The sequence below is a fragment of the Ostrea edulis genome, chromosome 10 (genome assembly GCF_947568905.1).
Source record: "Ostrea edulis chromosome 10, xbOstEdul1.1, whole genome shotgun sequence".
In the NCBI taxonomy this organism is placed as follows: Eukaryota; Metazoa; Mollusca; class Bivalvia; order Ostreida; family Ostreidae; genus Ostrea; species Ostrea edulis.
In genome coordinates, this window is record NC_079173.1 from 48,750,514 (window position 1) to 48,777,440 (window position 26,927).

At 33.9% G+C, this 26,927-nt stretch overlaps 1 protein-coding gene across 1 annotated transcript in view; it reads left to right on the top strand.

Annotated features, from left to right (window-relative positions):
• Positions 1-11,288: 11,288 nt before the first annotated feature.
• LOC125663545 (uncharacterized) overlaps positions 11,289-26,927 on the top strand; it is a 35,487-nt gene continuing 19,848 nt past the window's right edge. The window contains exons 1-8 of the mRNA XM_056150975.1: positions 11,289-11,318; positions 11,572-11,764; positions 11,977-12,081; positions 14,715-14,784; positions 14,944-15,116; positions 17,923-17,997; positions 18,637-18,683; positions 23,033-23,143. Coding sequence (XP_056006950.1) covers positions 11,289-11,318; positions 11,572-11,764; positions 11,977-12,081; positions 14,715-14,784; positions 14,944-15,116; positions 17,923-17,997; positions 18,637-18,683; positions 23,033-23,143 — 804 coding nt within the window. The remainder of the gene's footprint in view (positions 11,319-11,571; positions 11,765-11,976; positions 12,082-14,714; positions 14,785-14,943; positions 15,117-17,922; positions 17,998-18,636; positions 18,684-23,032; positions 23,144-26,927) is intronic.

Below are 26,927 nucleotides of genomic sequence, written 5' to 3' on the forward strand. Positions count from 1 at the left end.
GTTGTAGAAAGCAGATTCAGTAGATCAAAATGGGGAGGGAGGAGTTGATTTCACAATTGTCTGAAAATACTTGACAATCCAACACTAAATAATAAATGATGATATATACACACACTCCTACAATGCATTATTCTGCCAGGACTTCAAATCCTAGGCAAATATTTACCCTTTATCAGCATAGTTCACGTACTCAATTTACCAATGTCAACTAACAGTCACTATTACTATGATATGAAAAAGTGGAGGGGGATACTTTGCATATGCAAATAACATTAAATGTACGTTGTCAAAAAGGAAAGGGGGTGTCAAATGCCCTGATTGTTCGGGGGTTAACGCCATTTTGTCAATATTTTAGCCAATTTACGGCAGTTTGCTATAAGAAATAAGGCTAGTATTGAAGAGTTTTAGAATTTCCCCGACAATCCCCATTGATCCTACTCTTTTTTTCATAAAATCAGAGAAACACCACGTGGCGCAAATTAATTTCATAACATTGCATTTATGCTGCAAGAAGGTTATAAGTAAAAATAGATATTTATTTGGTATACACATACATACAAACATACATACTTAAATACCAAGGATAACCCATGAAAGTTCGAAAGCGTATTTCTAATGGGGTCCTTTGATGCACGGATGTTTGTGCTAGGGGGTCATTTATGTGGGAGGAAACCGAAGTACCCGTATGAAACCCACGTATCCGAGCTGGCGACCGCCATACCCTCTCACATACAACCACTGCCGATCACGGGGATCGAACTCGGGTCGCAACGGTGAGAAGCGAGAGTGCTACCTCTGCCCTACTCGGACACCGAAGGTTGTCTTTAGATGTTTTCATTGATACATTATTAAAACATTTCTAAAACGTTGTATATTCAATTCAAACGTATTTAAAATGTGTAAACAAATATTGATTGCTTCAGGCTACATATTTAAAGACAATGTGTGATGCTTATATCTTAGAAATGTATTTACAATATCTTGCTCAGAAACCACTCAAAAGGCAAAAATTACATGCTTTTTAAATAAGAAGATTAATGTAAACACTATATAATTAACATCAAAGTTGTAAGTAAACATATACACATGTGCATGAAACTGAACTCAGCTGAAAATATCTCTTTTGAAAGTTTGTTTTGTCAATCCAATTAGTCATTATTAAAATATTTACATTTCTATGAATTTGTTTTCTTGCAGCGAAATTGTATATTCCGGAACCATACATTTTGATCGATTCTACGCCAATGTTTACGCATCGTCGCGAATGTGCATTGTTTGCAATGTATAATGAACGCAACATGATTTACACCTGCGATTCGGGGCATCCGTGGCCGGGTGGTGAGAGCATTGCGCTCAAGATCACACGGCCTCTCACCTCTGTCGGCGCGGGTTCTAATCCCACTCGCGCCGTTAAGTGAGAAAGTTTCCCAGTTTACTTTCGGAAGGTGGGTGGTCTCTTCCCATGTACATTGTATCTGGGTTCTCTCTTCCACCAATAAAAACTGGGCGCCACCATATAACTGAAAAATTGTTGAGTGTGGCAGAAGACATTAAAACAAAAACAAACACCTGAGATTTATTTGCATTGATTATAAACATACCGAGAGAGAACAAGGTACTTTGATGTACAATTATAAAAAAGAAAGTAGATTGCCTGCATTATACCGTTTTTCAGCGTTTTACGGAATATGGTGTACACATGATGCGCATTTGACAACTTTAAGGTTAATGATACATGATATTTGTTGTACCTAAGTTACGTAACTGTATACATTGATACAGCAAACCGTGTACTGGTATTTGACAATTTCTCCACGTTTTAGGCTCTCAAGGGTTCAAGCATTCCATTTTACCAACATAAAAAAAATATCAGACTTATCGTAAGTTTACTTAATATCTAAGTCGGAGTCATAGTTTTACACATTGGTATACAGATAGCAAGAATTATCTTTTAAAAGATACTTCAAATGAAGTCAGAATATGCTCAAACCAGAACATTTAGCACTTTAAAGGAGAAGAGGGGTGCACCCCTCTCCCCCGCCCCCCCCTCTCTCTCTCTCTCTCTCTCTCTCTCTCTCTCTCTATATATATATATATATATACAAAAGGACCGTTAAATTTACATGATTTAGGGTCATTAAATCCGACATCATTGTTGTTCCTTATAATTATAAATATTACATCCAATCTAAATAAGATGATATATTAACTACCTCATGGAATAATATACAACACCCCTCCCCCAAAATAGAATTAACCTGGTTACATCTATGGGTAGGCTAGGTTCCTCTCAAGTGTGAAACCTATCTTAAACATGGGAAACAGGTAGGGATTAGAAAACTTTAATTTCAGAAAACCAGGTGCATGTAAATAAGAATATAAAAGATGACATTGCAGATTGTATCATAGTTAAATATGATAGGGAGTATGAGACGAGTATCACGTTATTTCTATTAATCGCACTGCGTTAGAGTGGCAAGGAGAGATGAGGTCATGACACCTGGATGCGGCTTAAAGTAATACGGGTGTTATTTGTGAGAGATATGATGAAACAGAATACAGAAAAGGGATATTATGTATTCTAGACACGGCGATGAATGAATATGAAATAATTGAAGCAAAACACGCCATAGAGAGCTGGACCGATATTATCTGACAACTAAGTCACGATGTAAAAATGTCGAGGTAATTGTAGTTTTGAATGGCGATAAAAACTATAAGGATATTTCAAAGCGCTTCAACCATAAAATGTGTATTGTTCATTTACATATACATTTTCATTCTTGTAACTTGGTTTCCATTAAATATATAGTCTTCTTCATTAAAAAGATGCATGATTTGTATTGACCAACTTTGTAAAAATCTTATATCGAGATATATATACAATCGCAATACATGCTTTAGTAATTTAGGTCCTCTCGTGGCTGTATTCCGCGATTGTGGGTGTTTCTTATTATTCATTACATTTTTTTAACAAGTAGACCTGCTATTTACAACTTTGGAAGATATTTCGAACAATATTCATTTTAAACAGAGGCTGAATGCTTAGAGTAGTTGTCATAAAGCTGACAAGATCACTGTCACCGCAAATCAGATTAATTTCTTCCTTAAGAGACCATGAAAAGGCAATGCGTATATTGTCTCAAATCCAAAAATAGGAACTAGTTCAATATCTTTTGAAATTCGCATTTCAGAATGTCTCGATCCTATCGTCGTAACGGATGAAACTGAAAACTCACTGAAACACATGGGGAGTGTTTCTAACATGTAAAATACTAACTCAATGGAACATGTAGATAGCGATTTAAACAATACTGAAAACTCACTGGAACACAGAGTAAACGGGGGGTGGGGTCTTTTATTTGGGTCCCACATCAAATTCAAGACGTAACCATAGGCAATAATTGCCCCTTCGTCAAATGCTTGACATTTAGAAGTGAATGTAGCACCGCCCTAGATATTCTAACATACAGAATACGTAAAAGGCACTGAAACATCAGGGTAGCGATTGTACCATACATGTATGTTAACTCCTATCCTAGAGTAAATCAATGGAACACCTAAGGAATGATTATAGCATATGGAATACTGAAAACTCTCTAGAACACAATGGGTGTGATTCTAGCATGTACGAAACTGAAAAGTCGCTATAACACACTGGGTGTGATGATACTGAAAACTCGCTAGAACACACTGGGTGTGATTCTAGCATGTAAGACATAGAAATGCAATAAGGGGAGTGGTTCTAATATCTATGGATAAGATATTGACAATCCATTGTAACAAATATTGTTTTTACAGTATGAATTTTATTCTACATGATATATGGTAAACTATTTGTTGTGAAAAATGAATGTTCTTTGGATATACTCTTTAACACATCCCTATAGTTCGACTTTACTGAAAATTTGCTGAAAAATCAATGTTTGTCTATACAGGCAGACAATGTCCTGGCCAAAACGATACATAAATTAAAATCTTGAGTGAGAGAAAATACTGTAACCTATCATTGCCATTCTCTACTCAGGCATTTGTAGTAAAAACCATTATGTACTATCGATAAGTGAATACTGTGTACAATGTATATCAAATGACCTTCAAAAAATGTGTAAATTCATGCATGCAAATATTTACTGCTCTTCAATAATTAGTTTATTATTTTTCGTTTATAAATCTATTTCTATCTATATTTTATGTCTCGTCAAATCGGAATGGTGTCAATACGAATAATTCGCAAGAGAAAACATCTTTCTCCCATTGCTCTATGGATAACACTTGAAGTTCAATTTATCCTTTCAACATATAGCAATGCTCTTTATTAATAAATAAGAATGATATAGGTTCAGTGAGAAGTGTTTGAAATGGAAAATGTAAAAAGGTGTAGAATCATTCTACTTGCTTAAACAAAAGGAAATCCTTTATATTTAAAAGTACACGTCTTATAGTCTATCTGAATGTGCAAATCCTTGGAATTCAAACCATTTCATTTAACCGCTGCAATTTAGAAGTTGGACTCTCAATACAGGGATAAAATACACATATTCATTACAATATATCCAGAATATATTGTCCCTGATTAGGGAATGGGACTACAAAATGCAGCTAACCTACAGTATGTTGATCCTTAGAGTGATTTTGTTATGGATATTTCATTGTCACTGGGCAAATTGTATTGCTATGTTCTTTTCTTTGAATTAATCAAATCGCCAGAAAATTGTTTTACCCCATATAAATCGTCAATAATGTAAGTATAATCTTGTGAATAATGACGCTCGATGTAATGAACTATAGACACGGCTGAAGGTTTCGTATGGTGATATTGACAGCAAGGTACATGTAAAACTGATACGGTACCAATTGTGATGCACCAGATGCGCAATTCGACAAATAATGTCTCCGAAATGTTTGAAATGCATGTATTCTGGAACATGATGTGTATGCCAATGTGTTCTGGTATATATCACAAAATGTTCTGCATTCAAACCCAATAAATGGGTTCAATTAACGTCGCCATGAATTTACAAACATATGCGATAATCAGTACAATTGGAATAAATATAGTAATATAAAGTTGGTACATTTGCCATTTAGAAAACTGATAAGGATCGAAGTATTTCGTCGATTTCCGTGTAAAATTCATTGGATATAACTCAGAATGACATGGTCGTTACTGTCCCCATTTTGATATTAACATTTACAGCAAGGATTTATGATCGAATAACTAGACTATGCGCACTGTATCTATCCATATACTTTTCAGCTTGAAAACTCAATGATTCCAATGACAAATGGGTTAGTTTACCGTTTTGATTTTTTTTTTTACCTCAGTTGAATCTTGTCACCAGTTTCGTTACACTAGAAATACCTTACCAAAAGCGTTGTGAATTATTTCTTTCAGATTAAATATAGAAAAGCTGAATTTAGACATCGTTAGGTTGTTTTGTATCGATAAATGTCAAACAATATACATGATTATTTCCATCTAGTGGTATCGCTATGCAGACTAAAAATTGTTTTGAGCGTGAAGTAAAAACCGAATGTTCCTTACTGCCAAATATGAGAAATATATACATCCACTTTCTGAAATCCTCTACGAGAATGCATGAGTATAGTTGCTGTCATCCACAATTGCCGTTGGTTTATCCCGTTTAATTTGAAGCAAGCTAGGGGAATACTTTTATGGCTTTAGAATATTTGTACAAATTCTATCATGTCTGTATGTCCAGTTGGTGATTATATTGCTTTCTGTTTTAAATGTTTAAAAGCTTTCTATAATACAAAACCGGGATCCATAAAACATTTAAACTCAGCACGTTACACATCTCGTAACGTGCATTTCCAATCCGTAAAACAAATATATTATCAATATTCATTAGAATGCTAACAATGTACCGACGTTTTTAGATAAATGTATATGCTATTAATTCAGAATATACTGTATATTCAGAACAATTTTCTGCATTCAAAGAAAGTTTAATATATATGATTTTAAAGTCAATTGTATAGGATGTCTTATATGAATGTACATTAAATCTAAATAAATTTATTACTATTTATAATAATGGAAAATATAAATCGTGGCAATCACGGTGTTTATGAGATCAAGGTTTTAAATGAAATATATTTTAAATGTTCACAATCTTGAAATAAAAGTTGTTGAATTTTGTAAAGTTCGTTATAATAGGGACAATAATTTAAAGGGGCATAGTTACGATTTGAGCTGAACATTTTCAAATTTTATTTTTTGATTTTCAATGTTTACAATGCTTAGCTAAGGTGTTACTATTGATCAGCAAAAATTTGAATGTCAGTAATTCAGGTACAAGGGAGATGCAGAGGTCACAAGTCCTTGTTATGTAAACATGGCTTGTGGTATGTTTTTGTTTACGTATGTTAAATAAACTAGTAAAAGTTTCGTTTAAAGCAATCTTTTTTCAACTTATAAGTGAATATTTAAATATTTTTTAGTGTTTGGCACATATCATTTTGTTTTAGACACACTATTTTCTATTAAACAGTCTAATGTAAACAAAAACATGGCACGATCCTTGTTTACATAACAAAGAATTATGAGTGCTCATCAAATTTTGGTTGACCATTAGAAATAATTTAGTTAGGCATTGTAAACAACAAAAATGGACAAATACAATTTGACAATTTTCAGCTCAAATCGTGCCCATGCCACTTTAAAAGATTCATTGAAAACATTCATTATTTTGTTTTACATCGTTTACTTGGTAGGATTTTAACGTCGTGTTAAAGAATGAAATTTAGGCGAAATTCAGGTTTAGTCTTTGTCTATTAAGATATTAGGTGTGTGACCGGTCAACAGGGGATGCTTACTCCTCCTTGGCACCCGATCTCATCTCTGGTGTGTCCAGGGGTCCGTGTTTCCCCAACTATCTATTTTGTATTGCTTATAGGAGTTATGAGATTGGTCACTGTTCGTTATCTTCACCTTGCATGTTTCTTAGGAGTATCCTCATGTCTGTTGGATTTTGATTTCTTGAACATATGCTTGGGCTGTTTATTTCAACTGTCAGCAGAAATCAAATAATCTGAAATATCGATAACAGTCCTACTCGGAGGTTCAGCCAATTTATGACTTCCAAAACAGAATATAATAAACTCAGTTATCATATATGTCTCTCTAACATTTTTAAGTCATGGATAGATTTAAAACGGTTATAGCCATATAGTCGCAGAAAAATAATGAATGTATGAAATGAGCTCACATAAATACGCTTTCTTTAATGCAAGGTGAAGATAACAAATAGTGATCAATCTCATAACTCCTATAAGCAATATAAAATATATAGTTGGGCAAACACGGATGTTACAGAACATGAAAAGAATATACCGCACATATTTGTCATCAAAAATCTTTAAAAAATCCTGACACTGTATATGGATTTAGGCGTGAGATATATTTCATCACTAGCTAGGATCCTATGTAATGTTCAAAACAAACTCATTGTAAGAAATTGCATTCAAGAATCTATCGGAACCTTTATGACTTGCAATTTTGTTTAAAACTTCCAAAAATGATTGGGGCAAAATTGACAAGAGTAAATGAGTCTTGTTTTGGAATATCGAAAATTAATTGTATATGTGTTAAAAAGATTATTAAGTATATAGTTTTATGTTTAACTACACTCATTTTAAGTAATTGCGAGTAAATATGTGTCCAAAACAGTACCATTGCTAATCGCATGAATGTCGGGCAAGTTTAAATGACAACCAAGGACGCATGGAATGCAAACATAACGAGCAGTGATGGAAGACACAGGTTATTTACCAACGTTTCAGTTTTTTGATATTTTTATGCTTTCTCAGCCACTAACAAATATTTCTTACAGCCTGTTACAGTCACGTAAAATATCAGGCATATAATGAAAATATCTTTGTGGCAAACAATTCACTCGGGAATTCAATCCTCATTTAATTTTCAATATGTAAGATACTAAATCTCAAACCATTGTTGCGTGACGTATACAGATATTAGAGAATATATTGCAATTTACTTTTCTAGTGTGTATTTAAAAATATCGGTCATTTGTATCGATTGAAGTGTACGCACCAAATCTTATCTTATATTTGCTTATGAAGGAGGTAACATTGTCATTATGGGAATATCTCGGATATTGGTCAGTTGATGAAACGATTATTCTAGTGTCCTCTACCATAAAATTCTATAAAAAACACAGTCCATGAAATTGCATTTTTTTTCTAAACGAGGAATGATTTTGGCTCGAAATCATTGAAACTGTTTCTAATTAAATAGTAATTAAGTACTATTCCAAGTGAGAATCAGGCAGAAAGTGACGCATAAAGGTCTGTCGATTTTTGCTGAAACTCGGCAAGGTGCTAACAGGAGTGGAAAATACCACCTCAATTTCTCCTTCACCTGTTTGGTGTCTATTTTGTAATAGATAATGTATGATTATGACATCATTGTTTTAAAATCAATTTGTTGTAAAGAAAAGAAATAGAGTTTAAAGAAACTGTTGATATAAAAGAAAATATGTTAATGTCAATTGCAATATATGGTCAATGTGTATGAAAAAAAGATATAATCAATAATGAATTGAATTTGCCTTCTTTCTGTTTTGTGCATTATTTTCTAAGTTAAAGGTGTAAAAACCCAGTATATGTCATAGCAGTCATAAAATCATTTAAGTTATAATTGTAGGTGCATTTGTTTTGATGTAGATACATACCCGTTAATGAAATTAGCATTTCAAATTGTGAGGATTTCTCATACACTATAGCTCAGTCCTGGTCTTCGCTTTCAGTCTGATAGTGATATTTTTTTAAAATATACAAGGCAATGTCTCTCATAACATCTCCGTTAAATATGATTTTAAGAAAAAAAGATAGGTTACTATATGTAGGATGAATTGTAAATCTATCATGGATAAAGTGGTACAAAACACTTAAGTCTGTAATAATTACTACACACGGTAGTATAGGTGTTTTAACTTAGTGCCCATTATAAGGGTTGTAATGCATTATCATCAATGTGTACAAAGATTAATTCTGGAGACAAAGTTCAAAATTATGATCTACAGTATAGTAGAATGTCACAGGATAATGAATTATACACACGTTCCCATCGAATCACCTGGAGGCGACAGGCAAAATTCCTCCCAAGCAAGAAACATTTTTTTCAATAAATGTCAAGACAATTTGTGATTATGGTTTTTTACAAATGACATAGAAAGGAATACTTAGCGCAATCGCATCCTTGAAAAAAAAAATCAATGTTTGTTTTTGATTCGATAGAACTGATATTCGTTGAATGTAATAGGAAGATAATGGATACCATTTGAAGCCTCATTTAGTATCACCCCTCCTCTCCTGCCTAACATCCTTGATGGCCTACTTGAAGTTTACAACAGTCGAGTTAATATTGTTTTGCTCAATTTCTATCATATTATAATAATTATTATAATAATAATAATAATAATAACGATAAAAGATAATTATATAGTCTCGTTTAAAGTAAGCATTTCGCAAATTATATGGTCGTTATAACGATCTAGTTTGCCAATACAACCTATCATTGGATCAAGTGCTGTCTCACGTATTTCATACCGACTGTAAGACCATTCTTGGCACACTGATTTTGACTGCGAATAACTCCGTTTTTCCTGATCAGAATATAGGGCTCACGGCGGGTGTGATCGGTCGACAGGAGATGTGTACTCCTCCTAGGCACCTGATCCCACCTCTGGTGTGTCCAGGGGTCCGTGTTTGCTCCGGTATCTACTTTGCATTGTTTATAGGAGTTATGAGATTGATCACTGTCCGTTATCTTTGAATTTCATGAAATAATTCAAACAATGTAACTCTTTTTGAACTCTTCGTTGTGACAATGGTTTAGGTATAGAATTATCCAATAAGGATGCTAGATAATATAATGTCTCCCTTGAATGTATTAAAACCAACCTATTTAACACTCGATGGGACTGAACACTTTTCAATTGAGGACTCCCACTTCGAGTGTTGATTAAAAAAATGTTTTCTTTCTAGAAATCGTCTTAAAAACTGCGATTTTGCAAATGGATCATACTGCATACCCGGTGATAATGTTGGCCGCCAACTATTCAATAACATCCAAATGAGTGTGCAATCATAATCCACAAGAAAAATAACCCTGTATAACCCTGTTGGTTACATGTAGAACTCTTCAGGCTGGGAGATAGATAAACAATTGGTTAAGATTTCTAAACACAGTGAAACGTTTAACATATATGTAATTAACACTACACTGTTTATCAATGTTTTATGATTTTGACCTCCATGTCCACCAACATATATTCCGCTAAAACATTTGAAGTTAGGACATACTCCATTTATGCACGTAGATTGCAAAATCTTTAAGATTTGTCCTAATTTGATAAACTATTTTGGGTGTGTATATGAGAATATTTTGTATCATGGCAAGATTAAAATAATGTACTTCCGTGTGACGTCATAATGGTTGTTATGGAAATTGAGAAAAGCAGCACATTGATAGATACTTCGAAGATTTTTATGGTGCTTTGATATAATATTATCGACTGGGGTAGTAGAAATTAAGACACCGGTACATAATGGAAATTTCAAAACACTTGATTTTAAATGTGATAATGTTGTTCATGTATGGAATGTATTAATTACTTATTTAAATACAGTATGATTGAAGTAATTCATGACCACAATAAATCGACTAAGTCATTAAACTTACCTATTTCTATATATAAATATAAAATACATTGTAGGTTATACTCACCCAATGAAACTTGTTATGATATTTTTCACCATGTCCAATTTTCAGTTATGACTTATGATTATATTTTGAAAAATCTCAATTCACTTGTTGATTATAAACTTTTTGGAAATTTCGTCTATTCAATCTAATGCTCAAAGTATATATTATTTAAATTTCGACATATTATTTCATCTCTTATTTGTTTATATGAAACTTGAAATAAATGAAATAAAGCACAAAAATGAGACACCTCCTTGCTTAATTCTGTCACTTTGAGTCATTACGTCTTTTGAAAGTCTGCGACAAACTGTCAAAAACTTTTTAAATTGCATTTGTAATTATGTGACAGTTGAACTTGCTATTGTAAACTATGAACAATGAAGAGGAAGTGCACATTGTACGATAGATATATTTATATTTGTGTTTCCCAACAACTGTTCGTTGTCCTATTTGTATTTTCTCTTTCTGATCAAATATATGGTTATCACTAACTTAATGACACCCTTTCGTAGCATTTTGGGGCTGTCTTTGCATGGATGTTATGTTCTGTGATTGCCCTAATGTAAGTACATTTGCAGGAGAGGCACTGGACTTTCTTCCTGTCATAGTAACATGACTGCTATGGCCAACATCGTGTCTAGAGCTTTTCCTATTTCTTTTTTCTTCTCAAAATATTAAATGCGAAACTTAGAATGTTTTAACGGTAATTAACTCATTTTGATAGTAAATAACGATATCCAAAAGATCGGCATCTATAGGCAAAGTCGAGGATAAAGGAGTATCTAAATTGTTTCTTTCTATATTTATATTTTTAGTCCTCCGCGTTCCCGGTTTTTCCGGTGGATGTTTGTCCAGAAAACGAGACTGAAGTCATTGAAGCCTCGGGGAAACTTAATTGTTCGTTTGGTTACGACGAGACTAAGAATGAATATCACTGTGTCCCCTTCTCAAACTTCACACAACTTGTCGAGTTTTGTTATCCGAAAACAAGTGGATTGATAGGAAGAGGTATTTAAGCTACAAAACATACCTCAGTGTAGTACACGTTATCTGTACCATAGTGAATTCAAATATTACTTCATTGCTTTCAATGAGTTTTGTTTTAATCATTTTATCGGTAGTTAGATAAGTTAAAAACGATATCTTTATAAGAATAGAATAATTTTAAATGTTTGTTTTATTTTTACTATTTCACTGCAGTCTATTTGCTTATGTTTAAGGGCTTTGCATGGTTCTTTCGAGAAATACTTTGGATGCTCACGAGTGCCACCGATTTCAAGATGGATGTCCCAATATCCTTTACACTTCTGAGACGATGTACCAATGTAAGTATGAATAGACTATATCATGAAAAGTAAATATAAGGAACAGCGATCAATCTCATAACTCCTATAAGCAATACAAAATAGAAAGTTAACAGACTATATCATGAGAATGTGAAGATAGCAAACATTTATCAATCGAATAATTTCTAAATGATACATCAGAGGTAGGGTCAGATATACAGGAGAAATAAACATTCCCTGTTGACCGGTCACACCCGCCGCGAGTCCTATATCCTGATCAGGTAAACGGACTGATCTGTAGTCAAAAGCAGTATGTTAAGAACGACCTAATCATTGATATGAAATACGTCAGACAGAGTTTGGCTTAATGACAGGTGATATTTGTAAATTAGATTGTTATAACGACCATAGAATTTGCGAAATGCTGACCTTAAACAAAACTGTTGAAACCCCTCTAACATCAAAATATTTGCCATTTGCTTGACTTAATTTCAAAACTGACCATACACATGGCATGCTCGTACGTATCGAATCAGTTAAAAGAAATAAACACAATGTGCATGTGATAATGGAATATTGCTTCATAAATATGGGGAACTGACGATGGGGAAGCCAAAGACACCCTTTTTGCCATCAAGTTACGTTACTTGTTAGCCGTTAAAGACCCACTTTTAAACCACTTACCTTGAAATTTACATTAAACGATAGATCAAGCCCTGACTGACAAATTCAACCAAACGCGGCAACTGGACACACGTGTTTATATCAACTAACTACAGGGGTGTCCACTCATTTCATATACTGCAAGAATAAGGTTGATGGTTTTACTTACTTATGAGTCAATAATTACGTGAACTTAAGATTGGAACATTAGAACTAAATCAGTCACAGTCAACTCGTATCTTGGAGGAAATATAGAGAGCGTAAAAATTATCGTACAAAGTAGCGGCTGTTTGAGCTTTATTGATTAGCTTATGATGATTGAAATTTGAGATCCAGAAAAAAGTAAAAAGTTCTTGTAGTAGTAGCAATAGCTTCCGTGCCTACTATTCTACGTGTAATTCTGCCTCTTTCAGTCATATGCTGTTGCCGATAAACACCAAATAAACCTCGCTAAATATGTTGTTTAACGTCATCAATCTAATTTTCGTCACGTCAATGAAGTTAATGATACGTTCGAATCACAATAAAGTATTTGAATTATTAAATTGGTGCATTTTCATTCTCATCTTTCAACGATGGATTCAGTTGGCAGATTTTGATTATATATCTTTATTCTTTCCGTGTATTTCATTGTGTATAGCAATTAACACCTAGGTAGACCCTGTCCACTCCAGGTAAATACCATCTGTCGTGTTTAGGCCACGCATACTTTTCCTTAACCTCAGTGTCACGAAATAGAACTTTAACATCTATTTTGAATAAAAATTTCAAGTATGAAGCAGATCTGAACGACTCTGTCGTGTTTTTTTTTTTTCGACTTCACTGGTATGGAATCAACATATCCATGAAAATAAATATCATTAATAGATGTAAAATCGTCGATACATCTAAATATCGAGTTGAAGACCACATCAAGAGCATTTGTCTTCGCTTTTAGAAGTTTTGAATTGAATCTGCATCGTAAGAATATAAAAACAGGTCAGCTATTAAAACAACACATTTAGTATATTCAAGCAGAGTGCTGGAGGACCTTATTACCTGGGACTACCGGAATACTACCACTTAATTTACCAATCCAACCTGCCTTTGGTTCAAATGTTGTCTGCCATGTTTCAAACAATTTGTTACGCCATTGTTTACACACTTATTTTGTCTACGAATTCCTCCGAATACTTCATGGTAATGTAGGGCTCACAGCAGGTGTCGCCGATCAACAGGGGATGGTTTTCCCCATGGCCCTTGATCCTGCCTCTGGTATGTCCACATGTTTGACATGGCTTCCCATGTTTGTGAAGGGGTGTTCTATTATCACCTGCACATGTTAATGTCTCTCAATTGATTCGATATGCAGATGTTTGTTATGCGCAGAAGATTTTAAATCTAGGTATGCTACTGATAAAATAGTTGATGTTACATTGGTTTTAAATGCCTGGTTTAAAATCAGCATTTCGTAGATTATATCGTCTTTATAACGATCTAATTTACCAATACAATCTTAAATAACGGATTATCCTTTCTACCGAATCAAGATATAGGACTCATGGCGGTTGTGACCGGTCGACAAGGTATCCTTAACACTGTTAAACACCAGATTCCAACTCTGCTTTGTCCAGTGGTCCGATTTTACTCTAACTTTTGTGTTCCATATAGCAACTGTGAGATATGATCACTGTTTCTTATCTTCATCAAATTTAAAGAAATACGGTTTCCTTGACACTTACATGAAAGGTGAAGATAACAAACAGTGATCAATCTCATAACTCCTATAATCAATACAAAATAAATAGTTAGGCAAACACAGACCCCTGGACACAGCAGAGGTGGGATCAAGTGCCTAGGAGGAGAAAGCATCCAAGGTCGACCGGGTGTATTTCAGCATCTTGATATCCCTTCAGTAAAAGACAAAATTTGCATGTCCTAATTCCGTACTCTGATATCTCAGCGAAACATCAAAGAATGACATTAAACAAAAAGTAAAGATTCCACAATATGTGACTGTATTTTCACAGTTCCAGCTTGTTCACGGATCAATAAAGAATCCAAATGCTATCTGGCAGATCCTGCGTGTCCTCCTCTCCGGTATGTTGTCAATGAATACTTAACATTTAATCTGCTTTTAGAGGATCATTCAACAAAAATGAATTCAAAAGATATCTGCATGTATGTAGCGTTCATCATACATAAAGTTGTTAACATTCAATGATTGTTTTCGGGATACCTTGATAATCTCTTTTACAGGCAATCTTCATCCACCACGATTCACAATACCACAACTGATAGAAATATCCCAGCGAATACAGATATAAAAATAAGAAATATAATGATTGGAATATTTATTCCTTTGGGTCTTCTTTTTCTATCAGGTTTTGTCTATTTCAAGTTCAGGAGGCGTGGACGGAGAAATAAGAATGGTAACGTACAAATAACCTGTCTCAATTAAAGTCAGTTCATTTCTAAATTCTGAAGAGGCAAAGTTGTTGATAAGACTACCATTGGTGTTTCCAAGCTCCACTGAAAAAAGCCTGGAATAAACAACAAAATACTTGCGTTTTGCTCCTTTGTTTGCTGACATCATATCAATTATTTAACGTCATCCTATGACACAATAAGCAAACTCAATGAACATTTGAATGTAATGTTGATTAAGAATCCACTTTTTATTTCGTTGACAACTGACATTTTTTTTAAAAATATCAATTAAATACTTTTGATTAAGGTAGGTAATTACAGAACTGGAGAATCACAGTAATTACAAAGAAACATGTTTCATATTTTTACACAAATGACGTGAATTATGGAACGCAGTAAATATTTCATCAACCTCCATCATTATTGCTCAAGAGAAAAATATTGATTGCCGTTAAGGAGAAACTTCGGACGTAATGTACCATAAGATATGCAAAAGGTCGACCCAATCTAAGTCAAGTATGGTCTCTCAAAAACTTTGAGGGATCATTATCAGATATGAGATCACAACACCTTTCTGGAATCAACATCATGACCTACGGATCTTCAACACCATTTCCTTTTTGACAGCTGTTTTGTCCATAACAAAGGCAGACAGAAAGGAAATATTCATATCTTGTGATTCTTAATCCAAAATCGCTTTTTAAGCACCATCAATATTCTACGCAAAAATCCAACGGGGAAAGTGCTCGGAAAGCTATTCCAATAAAAAAAAATGCAGGATTTCCTCATTGAGAAAATGTACGTATTGTTTTCAAATTCCATCGGCACAGTGTGGTCTCTCTCATTAACTTGCATGGTTTTTACTATTATTATGAGACAGACACAAACGATTCTGGCAAGTCTGTGCATGCAGTAACGTAGGAATGCTCCAGACTAAAAATATGCCCAGTCGTTTTGCGGTTTTGAACTTTCATACCTAGTTTTCCTCAATAATGTACTTAAGTTTGGGCGTAAATATCCACCATTACAAAGTCAAAAAATAGCAGTACACGTATGATGTCAGAATAAAGGGGTAGGGGTGGGATGCTACATGTCTTGAAAATTAATATAGGAAATAAAACATATGATGTTCTATATTGTTTAATTCATAATCGGACAAAATTTATGGGAGGGTTTTAACAACGATGCTAGCCTATACAAATATCTAAATTTCAAAATAAAAATATCTTTTAATACTCTTATTTTTTTCCCCAAACAGTTAAACATATTCATGAAGAACATGATAAATTAATTTACCTTATGATAATCTGTTCACATACATATCTATAGCATTTTATAACTATATTTTTTTATGCATTTATTCATTTTACTATTCTCTTTGTTTTAAGCATATTACTTGATCCAGCACTCCATTTCTACTAAGGGAGATCAATCTGGAATATCAAAAATGAAAAACACTTCTTCCATACTTTGTGTTAACAACTATTCTGTATTAGCCCGGATTGAATACTCTTTATGTTAGATAACCTTCAAAAAAGAAAATATATAAGTTTCATACATGCAAATCTTGATTTGATTGATTGATTGAATATTGTTTAACGTCCCGCTGGAGGTGGAATAAAGTTAACACAACGTTACAGAGTATTAACGCATACACGCATTTTGCAAAACAGTTAAATCACATGGTTAAAGTTAACCAGCTTTCGAAAAATTGGGCTCTAATGTAAATATATTGCATTGTTTATGGGATTTATGACAATAATGACAGTTCGTATCTTCACGTTTTTCATGATGTCCGATTGCTTAAAACTTTCTTTATTTCTATGCTCTATATCTATTATCTCATGCTTTATTACTTTTCTCTATCTCTATCCACTTTATTTCTATGCTCTATCTCTATCCTCTCCTGCTGCCGAAGTTGGGGTCCGTTTGTTGTGTTTGCTGAAATGGGTTTGTTGTTTTACTGGACGTTATGACGACCACAAGGCAAAGTGTTCAAATATTATCTTTACTCTGGTTTTCTCAGTGCCATTTGCTAGATATCTAACATAATGATGGAATTCTATATTACAAATAATTACATTTAATGAAAAGGTGAATATAACTAAAAACCATCCTGGTTTTTAAATTGTTATCATCAAACCTGACTCCGTATCGGGCCCCCATTGAGTCGCATATCACTGGATAGTTAACTAAAGATATGAAGCTTGAAAATACGGATGTATATTTAACTGATGAGGTAAAATTTAGAAATTCATTTCAAAATTAAAGAGTATCTCTCATGCAGAGCTCTTATCCTTGGACGAATTAGGCCCAATTTATGGAACTCTAGTTTTCGCTTTAGCTCTTACAAATTTACTGGTATTTCGAATTTCTAAAATTCACCGAAGAGACATTATTTGTCGAAATGCGCAACTCGTGCATCAAAATTCATACCGTATAGGTTTTAGATTTACACTACTGCGGCGACCAATTTATCAACGAATGAGCGACTCCTGTTATGTTTTCTGGAATTGTATGTACTTTATTTCAATCATTCAGCCTTGTTATTCCAATTTGTTGCTAAAATCCTTTTACAAGTAGTATGATTCCTTCGAGAGGAGAATGGCAAATACTATATCTCAAAGTTTAAATATGTTCTCAGCAAAGGGATATTAGCAGGAACAGATACTTCTATTTCGGTAGAAACTGATCACTTTGTATGAAAACTAATGTTAACATTTTCTTTTTATTTGCTTGACGTCACAATACCGCAAAAACCTTTACCTCCAATATATGTAATTTATCTATCATGATATTTGCACTCAGATTCTGCTGAAGAGAAGGAGAAACATGGTGAAGAGCAGAGGACACTTCTTGAAGAAAAGAGAAAAGAGAGCGGAGGTACATAAACAAATCAGAAACGCCCAAACACGCCTGTATATATACTTACATTTAATATAAATTGATTCCAAATTTGTAATTGCTCACCTGGCTCCATGTCAGGTGTCCGCTGTGTCGAACATCAGTGAATACCATACTGAATATATGTACCAGTATAAATGTATATCCCTAAACTACGTATATAGAATGTACGACACCATTTCTCACGAATTAACTACTCCTGTTAGGTTTTTTTTTGTCACTGGAATTCCAGTTTGCTTTTCAATTCAATCAGTCAGTTAAGTTATTTAAATTTCGTTTTAAAATAGTATTGCAACAATGGTGATTCCTTCGAAGGAATGATGACAAATGTTAGATACCAAATTATATACATGCTCTCAGCAGAGGAATATTGATATAAATAGATACTAATCTTAAGATGGAAACCAATCTTTTCATATCAAAACTAAAAGTGGTTAAATGTTCTGTTTACTGTTTGCAGTCACTATTACCGGTGTTCTTGATTTTACATCTATGTACTTTCAGTAGGGGGCGCATAACTGCAGAGAATTACATTGTTCATTGTTTCTATTGATTACACGATTCTGCAAAATACTATACCCTACATGTATTTCAACTATTAATGATTTTTGCTTTCAGATGAAAAGGAAGAGTTGGTGGAACTTATTGAAGAGAAGGAAAGCGAAAGTACGTGTTCGAGTCATATTTACGTTGTTTCTTCTTTTAACGTCTCTCTCGAAAATGTTCCCTCATATGGAAACGTCATCAAGACCGGTGAAGGGCTTCAAATTTAGGCCTTTGCTCAACACCTATGGTCATTCAGCAGTGAGGGTTCTTTAGCGTGTAATGCCTATTGTGACACGGGTCATCCGTTTTAAAGATCATCTCCGAGGACCCTTGACATTCACACCTGATGCCGAGCGTTTGACGTTGGATCTGTCACTGCCTGTTCTAACGATTTATACATGTTGCGACCGGGATTCGAACCCCTGCATTCCGCATTGCTGGGCGGACGATCTAACCTCTAGACCACCGCTGCAGTTTTTTACACATATGCAAACACATCGACAGACAGCTATTTGAATACATATAATGTCAAAAAGATGAATGCATAAATAGGCACAGTTGTTGAAAAAATTATAAAAAATAACATCCAAAATGATCACAAACAACGGAAAAATTTGTTTTGTAAATATACAGAATCCCAGTAACACAAATACACTTTTTGATGCTAAACATTTGTTTCCAATTTCGGAACAATCTGACAATATGAAGAAAATTATACGACCTACAAAATTGTGGCGAGAATTAGAATAATTATGTTGATGTTGAAAAACTTTAGCTGTTCAAATAGATCAATCTCTTCAGCATGGTTGTCATATAGATTATATTTGTAAATCCTTAAGATATAAGTTTTCTACGGTGCGATCAATTGGAACATTTTTTCCATTAAAGGGACTGGTTCACTTTTTTCGAAAGAAATGTTTTTCATTTTTTTATGTTAAAAATTAAAAATATAGCTCATTTAATGTTGATAATCAAAATTTGGACCGTCTGAATGCAAGGATAAGAGCAATATTTTAGCTTTGATTCTGTGTTATGTAAACAAAGACTCGAGTCATTTTATGTAAACAAACCAACCAGTGAAAAGTTAATTTTGTTATTTAAAGCACCTTCACTTTGTAAAATCACAAATTTTAACTTTTAAATGACACATTTTACCTTAAGTATACTTAAGATGTGATAAATATAATAAACTTGGCCAATAATCATTTATTTTGAAAACACCGTAAACAATAACACACATCAATCTTTGTTTTCAAAACAAATACTAAACTCTTTATAATGAGCTTCTGTCATGATGAATAACCTTAGTTTTTTGTGAAACCTTCTAAATATATTAGACTATAGATTTTGATCATTTAAAGTGAAAAACAAAATTTTGAGGAAAACCGTGAATCAGTCCCTTTAAGGTCAGATTTGCAACAACAGAGATATATCTCTTGATATACCTCAGTGTACCTCGCGCTTTATAACGTCACAATCACAAAATGCGTCACGAGATAGTTGTATCGTGGGAAAGTATCATACTTTTTACTTGTTATCTACAGTATTGCCGCTGTCAAGTGTCAAGCAGTGTATCTGAACATTTCCATAACGAATTGATAATACTTTTTCTCAAATGGTCATTTATAAGTTATTTTCTTTGACATCATAACAGTCATTTTATATATAGTATGCGCTACGGTAATTTCTAATTTATGTTGTGACCTTGAAATCGCCCCTATTGTACATCGGCATTCGGAATTCATGGAGGAGGTTAGTTTTTTTAAACAACAGCATGACTCTGGTAAAAGATTATGATCGGTACCGGTTGCAGATATGTTGTGGGAAACCATGTGATGGTCACTTGTAATCTCTGCGAATCTTGCTAGGGAAAGTAGAATTTATTTTGATGCTGCTATAATGAATCATTATTTGTGAATAGTATCCTTAAATTTAAGAAGGTTCGATATTAACGAAGCTAGGATTTTTTTTATCCCCAAGCATTTCTTTCAATAAACCTGACCATACTTTACCTCTCTGATTACATGCACTTTATATGTCATTGCTATAACATCTAGCTGCGCCGATCGAGCGATTTATCGCATGAACTTTGAAACGTAGAAAAATGCGACTGATATGATCACGTAAGAATAAAAGAGGGGTGTTCTCTAGTATATCTTAAACTATTCTTAATTTTGTCTAAGGGACATCTGCATAACGTCATGAATCCTGTCGACATCAAAACAGATTTGTTAAGTGTCATTTTTACTAACATTACGTTAATCCCCTCCACTTTAGATCCGCGACTGACAGGGCGTTATATTGCAGCAAATGTTACAGTCGTCTGTTCAACTATGTAAACAAACATCAAGCTACGGAAGAAGAGGAGGGAAATTATTTTAAAGATGTAGTATATAAGACAGGTTTGGGCTAATGAAACACGGATTTATGACGAAGTGGGACCGTGGAAAACCTGCGAGGAAATTGAAGACAGAGATATCGAATTCTATTGAATTTAGAAAAAACAAAAAAAATCCAACATCTTAATTTCTAAGAAATGTGATACCACAATACTTGGCAAATAAACGTAAATATCATTGATCATATTTTGGCTGAAATTGTATTTTGTTGATGAAAATGATCAATGCATCTTTCAAAATGTTTACAATTATAAAACCAGGTGACAAATCGCATAAATGAAATAATCCTTTCCAATCTGTTACCATGGAAACAAAACCCGGTGTGTACTAATTTTGTATGTTCTCTAAAAGGTTTATGGTCCAAATATTTAACATATATATTTAAAGTGAATTTTTTCCGACGTATAATTTGCAAAGGTGCTCAAGATGCATTTTTTGTTGCCATGAATTTGAATTTTATCCAAGATATAAAAAGTGTTATTTTTGTGTTTTAAAAATAAAATTTCTTTACCAATTAGTATAATCTGAAAGATGATATTCTTTTTGAAAATTCTACCAGCATTTTACCCCATAAGATTGCCTCGTATAGTTTTTATTCCACTAGTATTCCCTTTTGTACAAACACCCTGGGAATGTAAAACATCACAATATTAAGCTCATCTGGCCAAAAAACGACACAAGCATTTGTTTTCAAAAAGCAAATTTTAAAAGATAAATTCCTATTGAACATACTGATCTGTAACATGACTTTGTATTCAAAGATATTGCATTGTTTATGGGATTTATGACAATAACGACTGTTCGTATCTTCACGTTTTTCAACCTTCACGTTTTTCATGATGCTCGATTGCTTTAAACGTTCTTTATTTCTATCCTCTATCTCTATTCTCTCATGCTTCAAACTTTCTTTATTTCTATGCTCTCTCTCTATCCTCTCATGCTTCAAACTTTCTTTATGTCTATGCTCTATTTCTATCCCCTTTATTTCTATGCTCTATATCTATCCTCTCATGCTTCAAACTTTCTTCATTTCTGTTCTATATCTCTATCCCCTTTATTTCTATTCTCTATCTCTATCCTCTTATGCCTCACACTTTCTTTATTTCTATTCTCTATACCAATACTCTCTATTCCTATGCTGTATCCTCCCATCCTGCCGAAGTTGGGGTACGTTTGTTGTGTTTGCTAAAATGGGTTTCTTGTTTTACTAGATGTTACGACAACCACAAGGCAAAGCATTCAAATATTATCTTTACTCCAGTTTTCTTAGTACAATTTGCTAGATATCGAACAGAATGATGAAACTCTATATTACAAATAATTACATTTAATGAAAAGGTGAATATAACGAAAAATGATTCCGGTTTTGAAATTGTTATCATCAAACCTGACTCCGTACCGGGCCCTTGTTGTGTCGCATATCACTGGATAGCTAACTAAATATATGAAGCCTGAAAATACAGATTCATATTTAACTGATGGGATAAAATGTAGAAATTCATTTCAAAATTAAGGATTATCTCTCTCATACAGAGCTCATATCCTTGTACGAATTAGGTCCAGTTTTTGGAACTCTAGTTTTCGTTTTAGCTCTTACAAGTTTACTGTTATTTCGAATTTCCAAAATTCACCGAAGAGACACTATTTTTCGAAATGCGCATCTGGTGCATCAAAATTCATACCGTATAGGTTTTAGATTTACACTACTGCAACGACCAATTTATCAACGAACGAGTGACTCCTGTTATTGTTTCTGGAATTGTATGTACTTCATTTCAATCATTTAGCTTTGTTATTCCAATTTGTTGCTAAAATCCTTTTACAAGTAGTATGATTCCTTCGAGAGGAGAGTGGCAAATATATATCTCAAAGTTTAGATATGTTCACAGCAGAGGAATATTGGCAGGAACAGCTACTTCTGTTTAGGTAGAAACTGATCACTTTGTATGAAAACTAATGTTAACATTAAAAAGTGGTACCATTTTCGTTTTATTTGCTTGACATCAAAATTACGGAGAAAACCTTGACTTCCAATAGATGTAATTTATCTATCATGATATTTCCACTCCGATTCTGCTGAAGAGAAAGAGAAACATAGTGAAGAGCGGAAGACACTTCTTGAAGAAAAGAGAAAAGAAAGCGGAGGTATATACACAAATCAGAAACGCCCAAACACGCCTGTATATATACTTACATTTAATATAAATTATTTCCAAATTTGTAATTGCTCACCTGGCTCCATATTAGGTGTCCGCTGTGTCGAACATCAATGCATATCTTACTGAAGATATGTACCAGTATAAATGTATATCCCTAAACTACGTATATAGAATGTACGACACCATTTCTCACGAATTAACTACTCCTGTTAGTTTTTTTTTTGTCGCTGGAATTCCAGTTTGCTTTTCAATTCAATCAGTCAATTAAGGTATTCAAATTTAGTTTTAAAATAGTATTGCAACAATAGGGATTCTTTCGAAGGAATAATGACAAATGTTCTAGCCAGAGGAATATTGATATAAATATATAATACTCTGAAGATGGAACCTGTTCTTTTCATATCAAAACTAAAAGTGGTCATATGTTCTGTTTACTGTTCGTAGTCACTATTACCGGTATTCTTGATTTTACATCAATGTACTTTCAGTAGGGGGAGCATAACTGCAGAGAATCACATTGTTCTTTTTTTCTATTGTTTACACGATCCTGTAAAATTCTGTACCCCCACTTGCATTTCACCTATTAATGATTTTTGCTGTCAGAGGGAATGGACGAGTTGGTATAACTTATTGAAGAGAAGGAAAGCGAAGGAACGTGTTCGAGTCATATACACGTTGTATCTTGTTTAACGTCTCTCTCGAAAATGTTCCCCTCATATGGAAACGTCACTAAGACAGTTGAAGGCTTCAAATTTAGGCCTTTGCTCAGCACTTGCGGTCATTCAGCAGTGAGGGTTATTTCGAGCGCCACACCTACTGTGACACGGGGAATCTGTTTTCATGGTCATATCCGAGGACCCGCGACATTCACACCTGATGCCGAGCGTTTGGCGGTTGGTCTGTCACTGGCTGTTCTAAAGATTTAGGTCTGTCGTGGTCGGGATTCGAACCCCTGCCTTCCGCATGCTGGGCGGACGATCTAACCTCTAGACCACCGCTGTGATTTTGTCACTCATATGCACAGAGACATTTGAATACGTATAATGTCAACAATTGAATGAGAAAAAAATTGCACAGTTGATAAATAATAATAAAAAAAAAAAAAAATCCTAAATGATCACAAAACAGTGGGAAAATTGCTTTTGTAGCTACACATAATCCTAACAACACAAATAAACTTCTTGATGCAACCTAGAGACATTATCAATAGCTGACAATAGGCTCCTGATCTAAAAAAAAAAATGCTAACCAAAGACCATTTTACAACCCGGGAAAATATTCCATCTGTTCAGAAATGCGGGACCTGTACCTTTATCAAGGAAGGAAACAAAATCCACCTTAAATCGGGAATGGAAATCCGCGCCGATATCTTAAAGGAATTGAAATAGGAAAATTTGAGTCATTGTGTCATTTGCCCGACTTCCAAAGAATTTTACGTTGGACACACCAGTGAATTAAATGATGGAGTCCGTGTCCACAAACTGTGTTCACTTTTTAAAACTTCCGAATAACACGAAACACTTCGTTTAGTAAAGGAAGACTATTTTATCAAACATTTTAAACCTAAATTTAGTAGTAAATAGCTTTAAATTCATATAATCTTATACCCCAATATCATTATATATGTTGTACAACTGTTTTTGCACAATAAGTGTATGATTGGGACGTTAAATCGTCAACATTCCTACCAATCATTATTATGACGTCCCAGTGAACATTTACTTCTCAACGCTATTATGTAACTATGAAACATTCAAGGAAAACTGTCTATATATATATAAACAAATAAAAAAGCTGGAAACTATGCAGTTCCAAAATATATATTCAAATCACTAGCGATTTCTACATCAGGTGATTACAAATATTGAATACAAAGTTGTTTATCTTAGAGACATTCATTGTGACATCATGACGTCATACTAGTCTTTGTGAGGAGGTACATGTAGTGGATACATGACGTCATAATACAAAAGTTCGAGAAAGGTGACTTGGACAAAATAAACATGAAATTTTACATCATAAAAGTTGATGAATTAAAATGTTTAACAATCTGAATTTTTCAAATGCATTGATTAAAGTTTGTTTAGTATAGGAGAGAACAGTTTAATGAAATAATTTTCTTTAGCAAGTCCCATGGGCGTTGATTCTGTTTTAAGTTTATAAAATGGAAATACGTTGTAGTTTCCTGTAGTAAAGATGTCAAGATGTTCGCTGCATGGTGTATTTCTTGTACTGGGACCGCTGATTTGTTAGCGGTGGACATGCATCCTGGCTCTTGATTGTGTTCCAGTTTGTCGATTATATTCCTCGAAACACACGTTGCAAATAATGCAGTATAGTAAGTTTTTCGACTTGCATGATATGTTATCATTTACAGTAAAATATTTTCCGCACTTAAAAGTAATAGAAGGGCCTGTTTTTAGGAAGGGGCATGTACCACACCTCGACTCACTACATGTACAAACTGCGTATATTTCAGGCGTTGAATTGAATTTGGTTTTTGTTAATAATTTCTTCAAGTTAGACAGTTGTCTTTGGCTGTGGAATAGGTCAGATTTGGAAATAATTTTCGGAAGCTCTAAATCATGCTAAAACAACTAATAATGAAAATAAACCATCTAATTGAATGAACACTATAAAAATGAAATAAGAAATGAACAAAAATTTGAGAGAAAGATAATGTAAATAAGAAGTTTGAATAAGTAAACAAAGTGCACCAACTCCAAACAAAAACAAAGAATAAGCAGCCTAGGAAATTGAATCAACATCAGACATTCCCGTACTGATCATGTCTAGGGTAGACGTGCAAAAAACATAGAATCATGGAAACTGATAAATGGGTTTTACATGTAAAGAATCGGTTATGAAGGTTTAATTAATTAAAGAGGGGGAGGGGGTGATTGTAAACAGAATTGAAAACAAAATGTGTTAAAAATTGTCATAGTACCACTGTTAGGGACATGGTCAAACTTACTGACTTCACCAGGATGAATATGGGCTAAACCCTTACTAGATTTTGAGCATCATCTAGACCTACTCGTCTGATCATGTGAATATTAGACAATACTTAGAAATCAGTTACAGAGTTCAGTTAAATGTAGTTCAATTTTACACAATTATTTTCTATTAAATTTGGGATTAAACAATTTTATAAATTATTCCTCCTTTGTAACTCTGAAAATTATGCAGCCATTGTACACTTTATAAAATGGAAATATGTTGAAATCTCCACGACCACAATTGGCAAAATGTTCGGAACATGGCGAATTTCTAATGCTTGGATCGCGAATTTGCTGCTTGTGGACGCGCACACGGGCGTTCAGTTTGCTAGTTTGTCTGATGTAGTTTTCATTACAGGTAGGACAGGTCATACAATATATTACGTTTTCGGATTTGCATGTCATGTAAGAATTCGGTGGTAATTTTTTGCCGCATTTAAGATTTTTTTCTCTGCCTTCCTCTAGATGATTACATGTATCGCAACGTGAATCCCCACATTTCTGCACGGATTTGGAAATTTCCGTACTAAATCGGACGTGCGTTAGAATTATCTTGAGATTAAGGGCCTGTTTTCTGCTGCCTTTTATTTGATATCCTTTTATTAGGTTTTTGAGATTTGGGGATTGTTCTAATATAGGAAAAATTTTTTTTCTAGCTGTTCCAAAAATGTTGTGGTTGTGTGGGTTATGCGTTAATACAAGGGGAATATCGTTGTTTCCATAGTTTTCTTCGTGTCCGGAATATATATACATTGGCACGCTGTTTTTTGGCTATATTTAGCTCTAAAACTTCATAGTTATTTCGG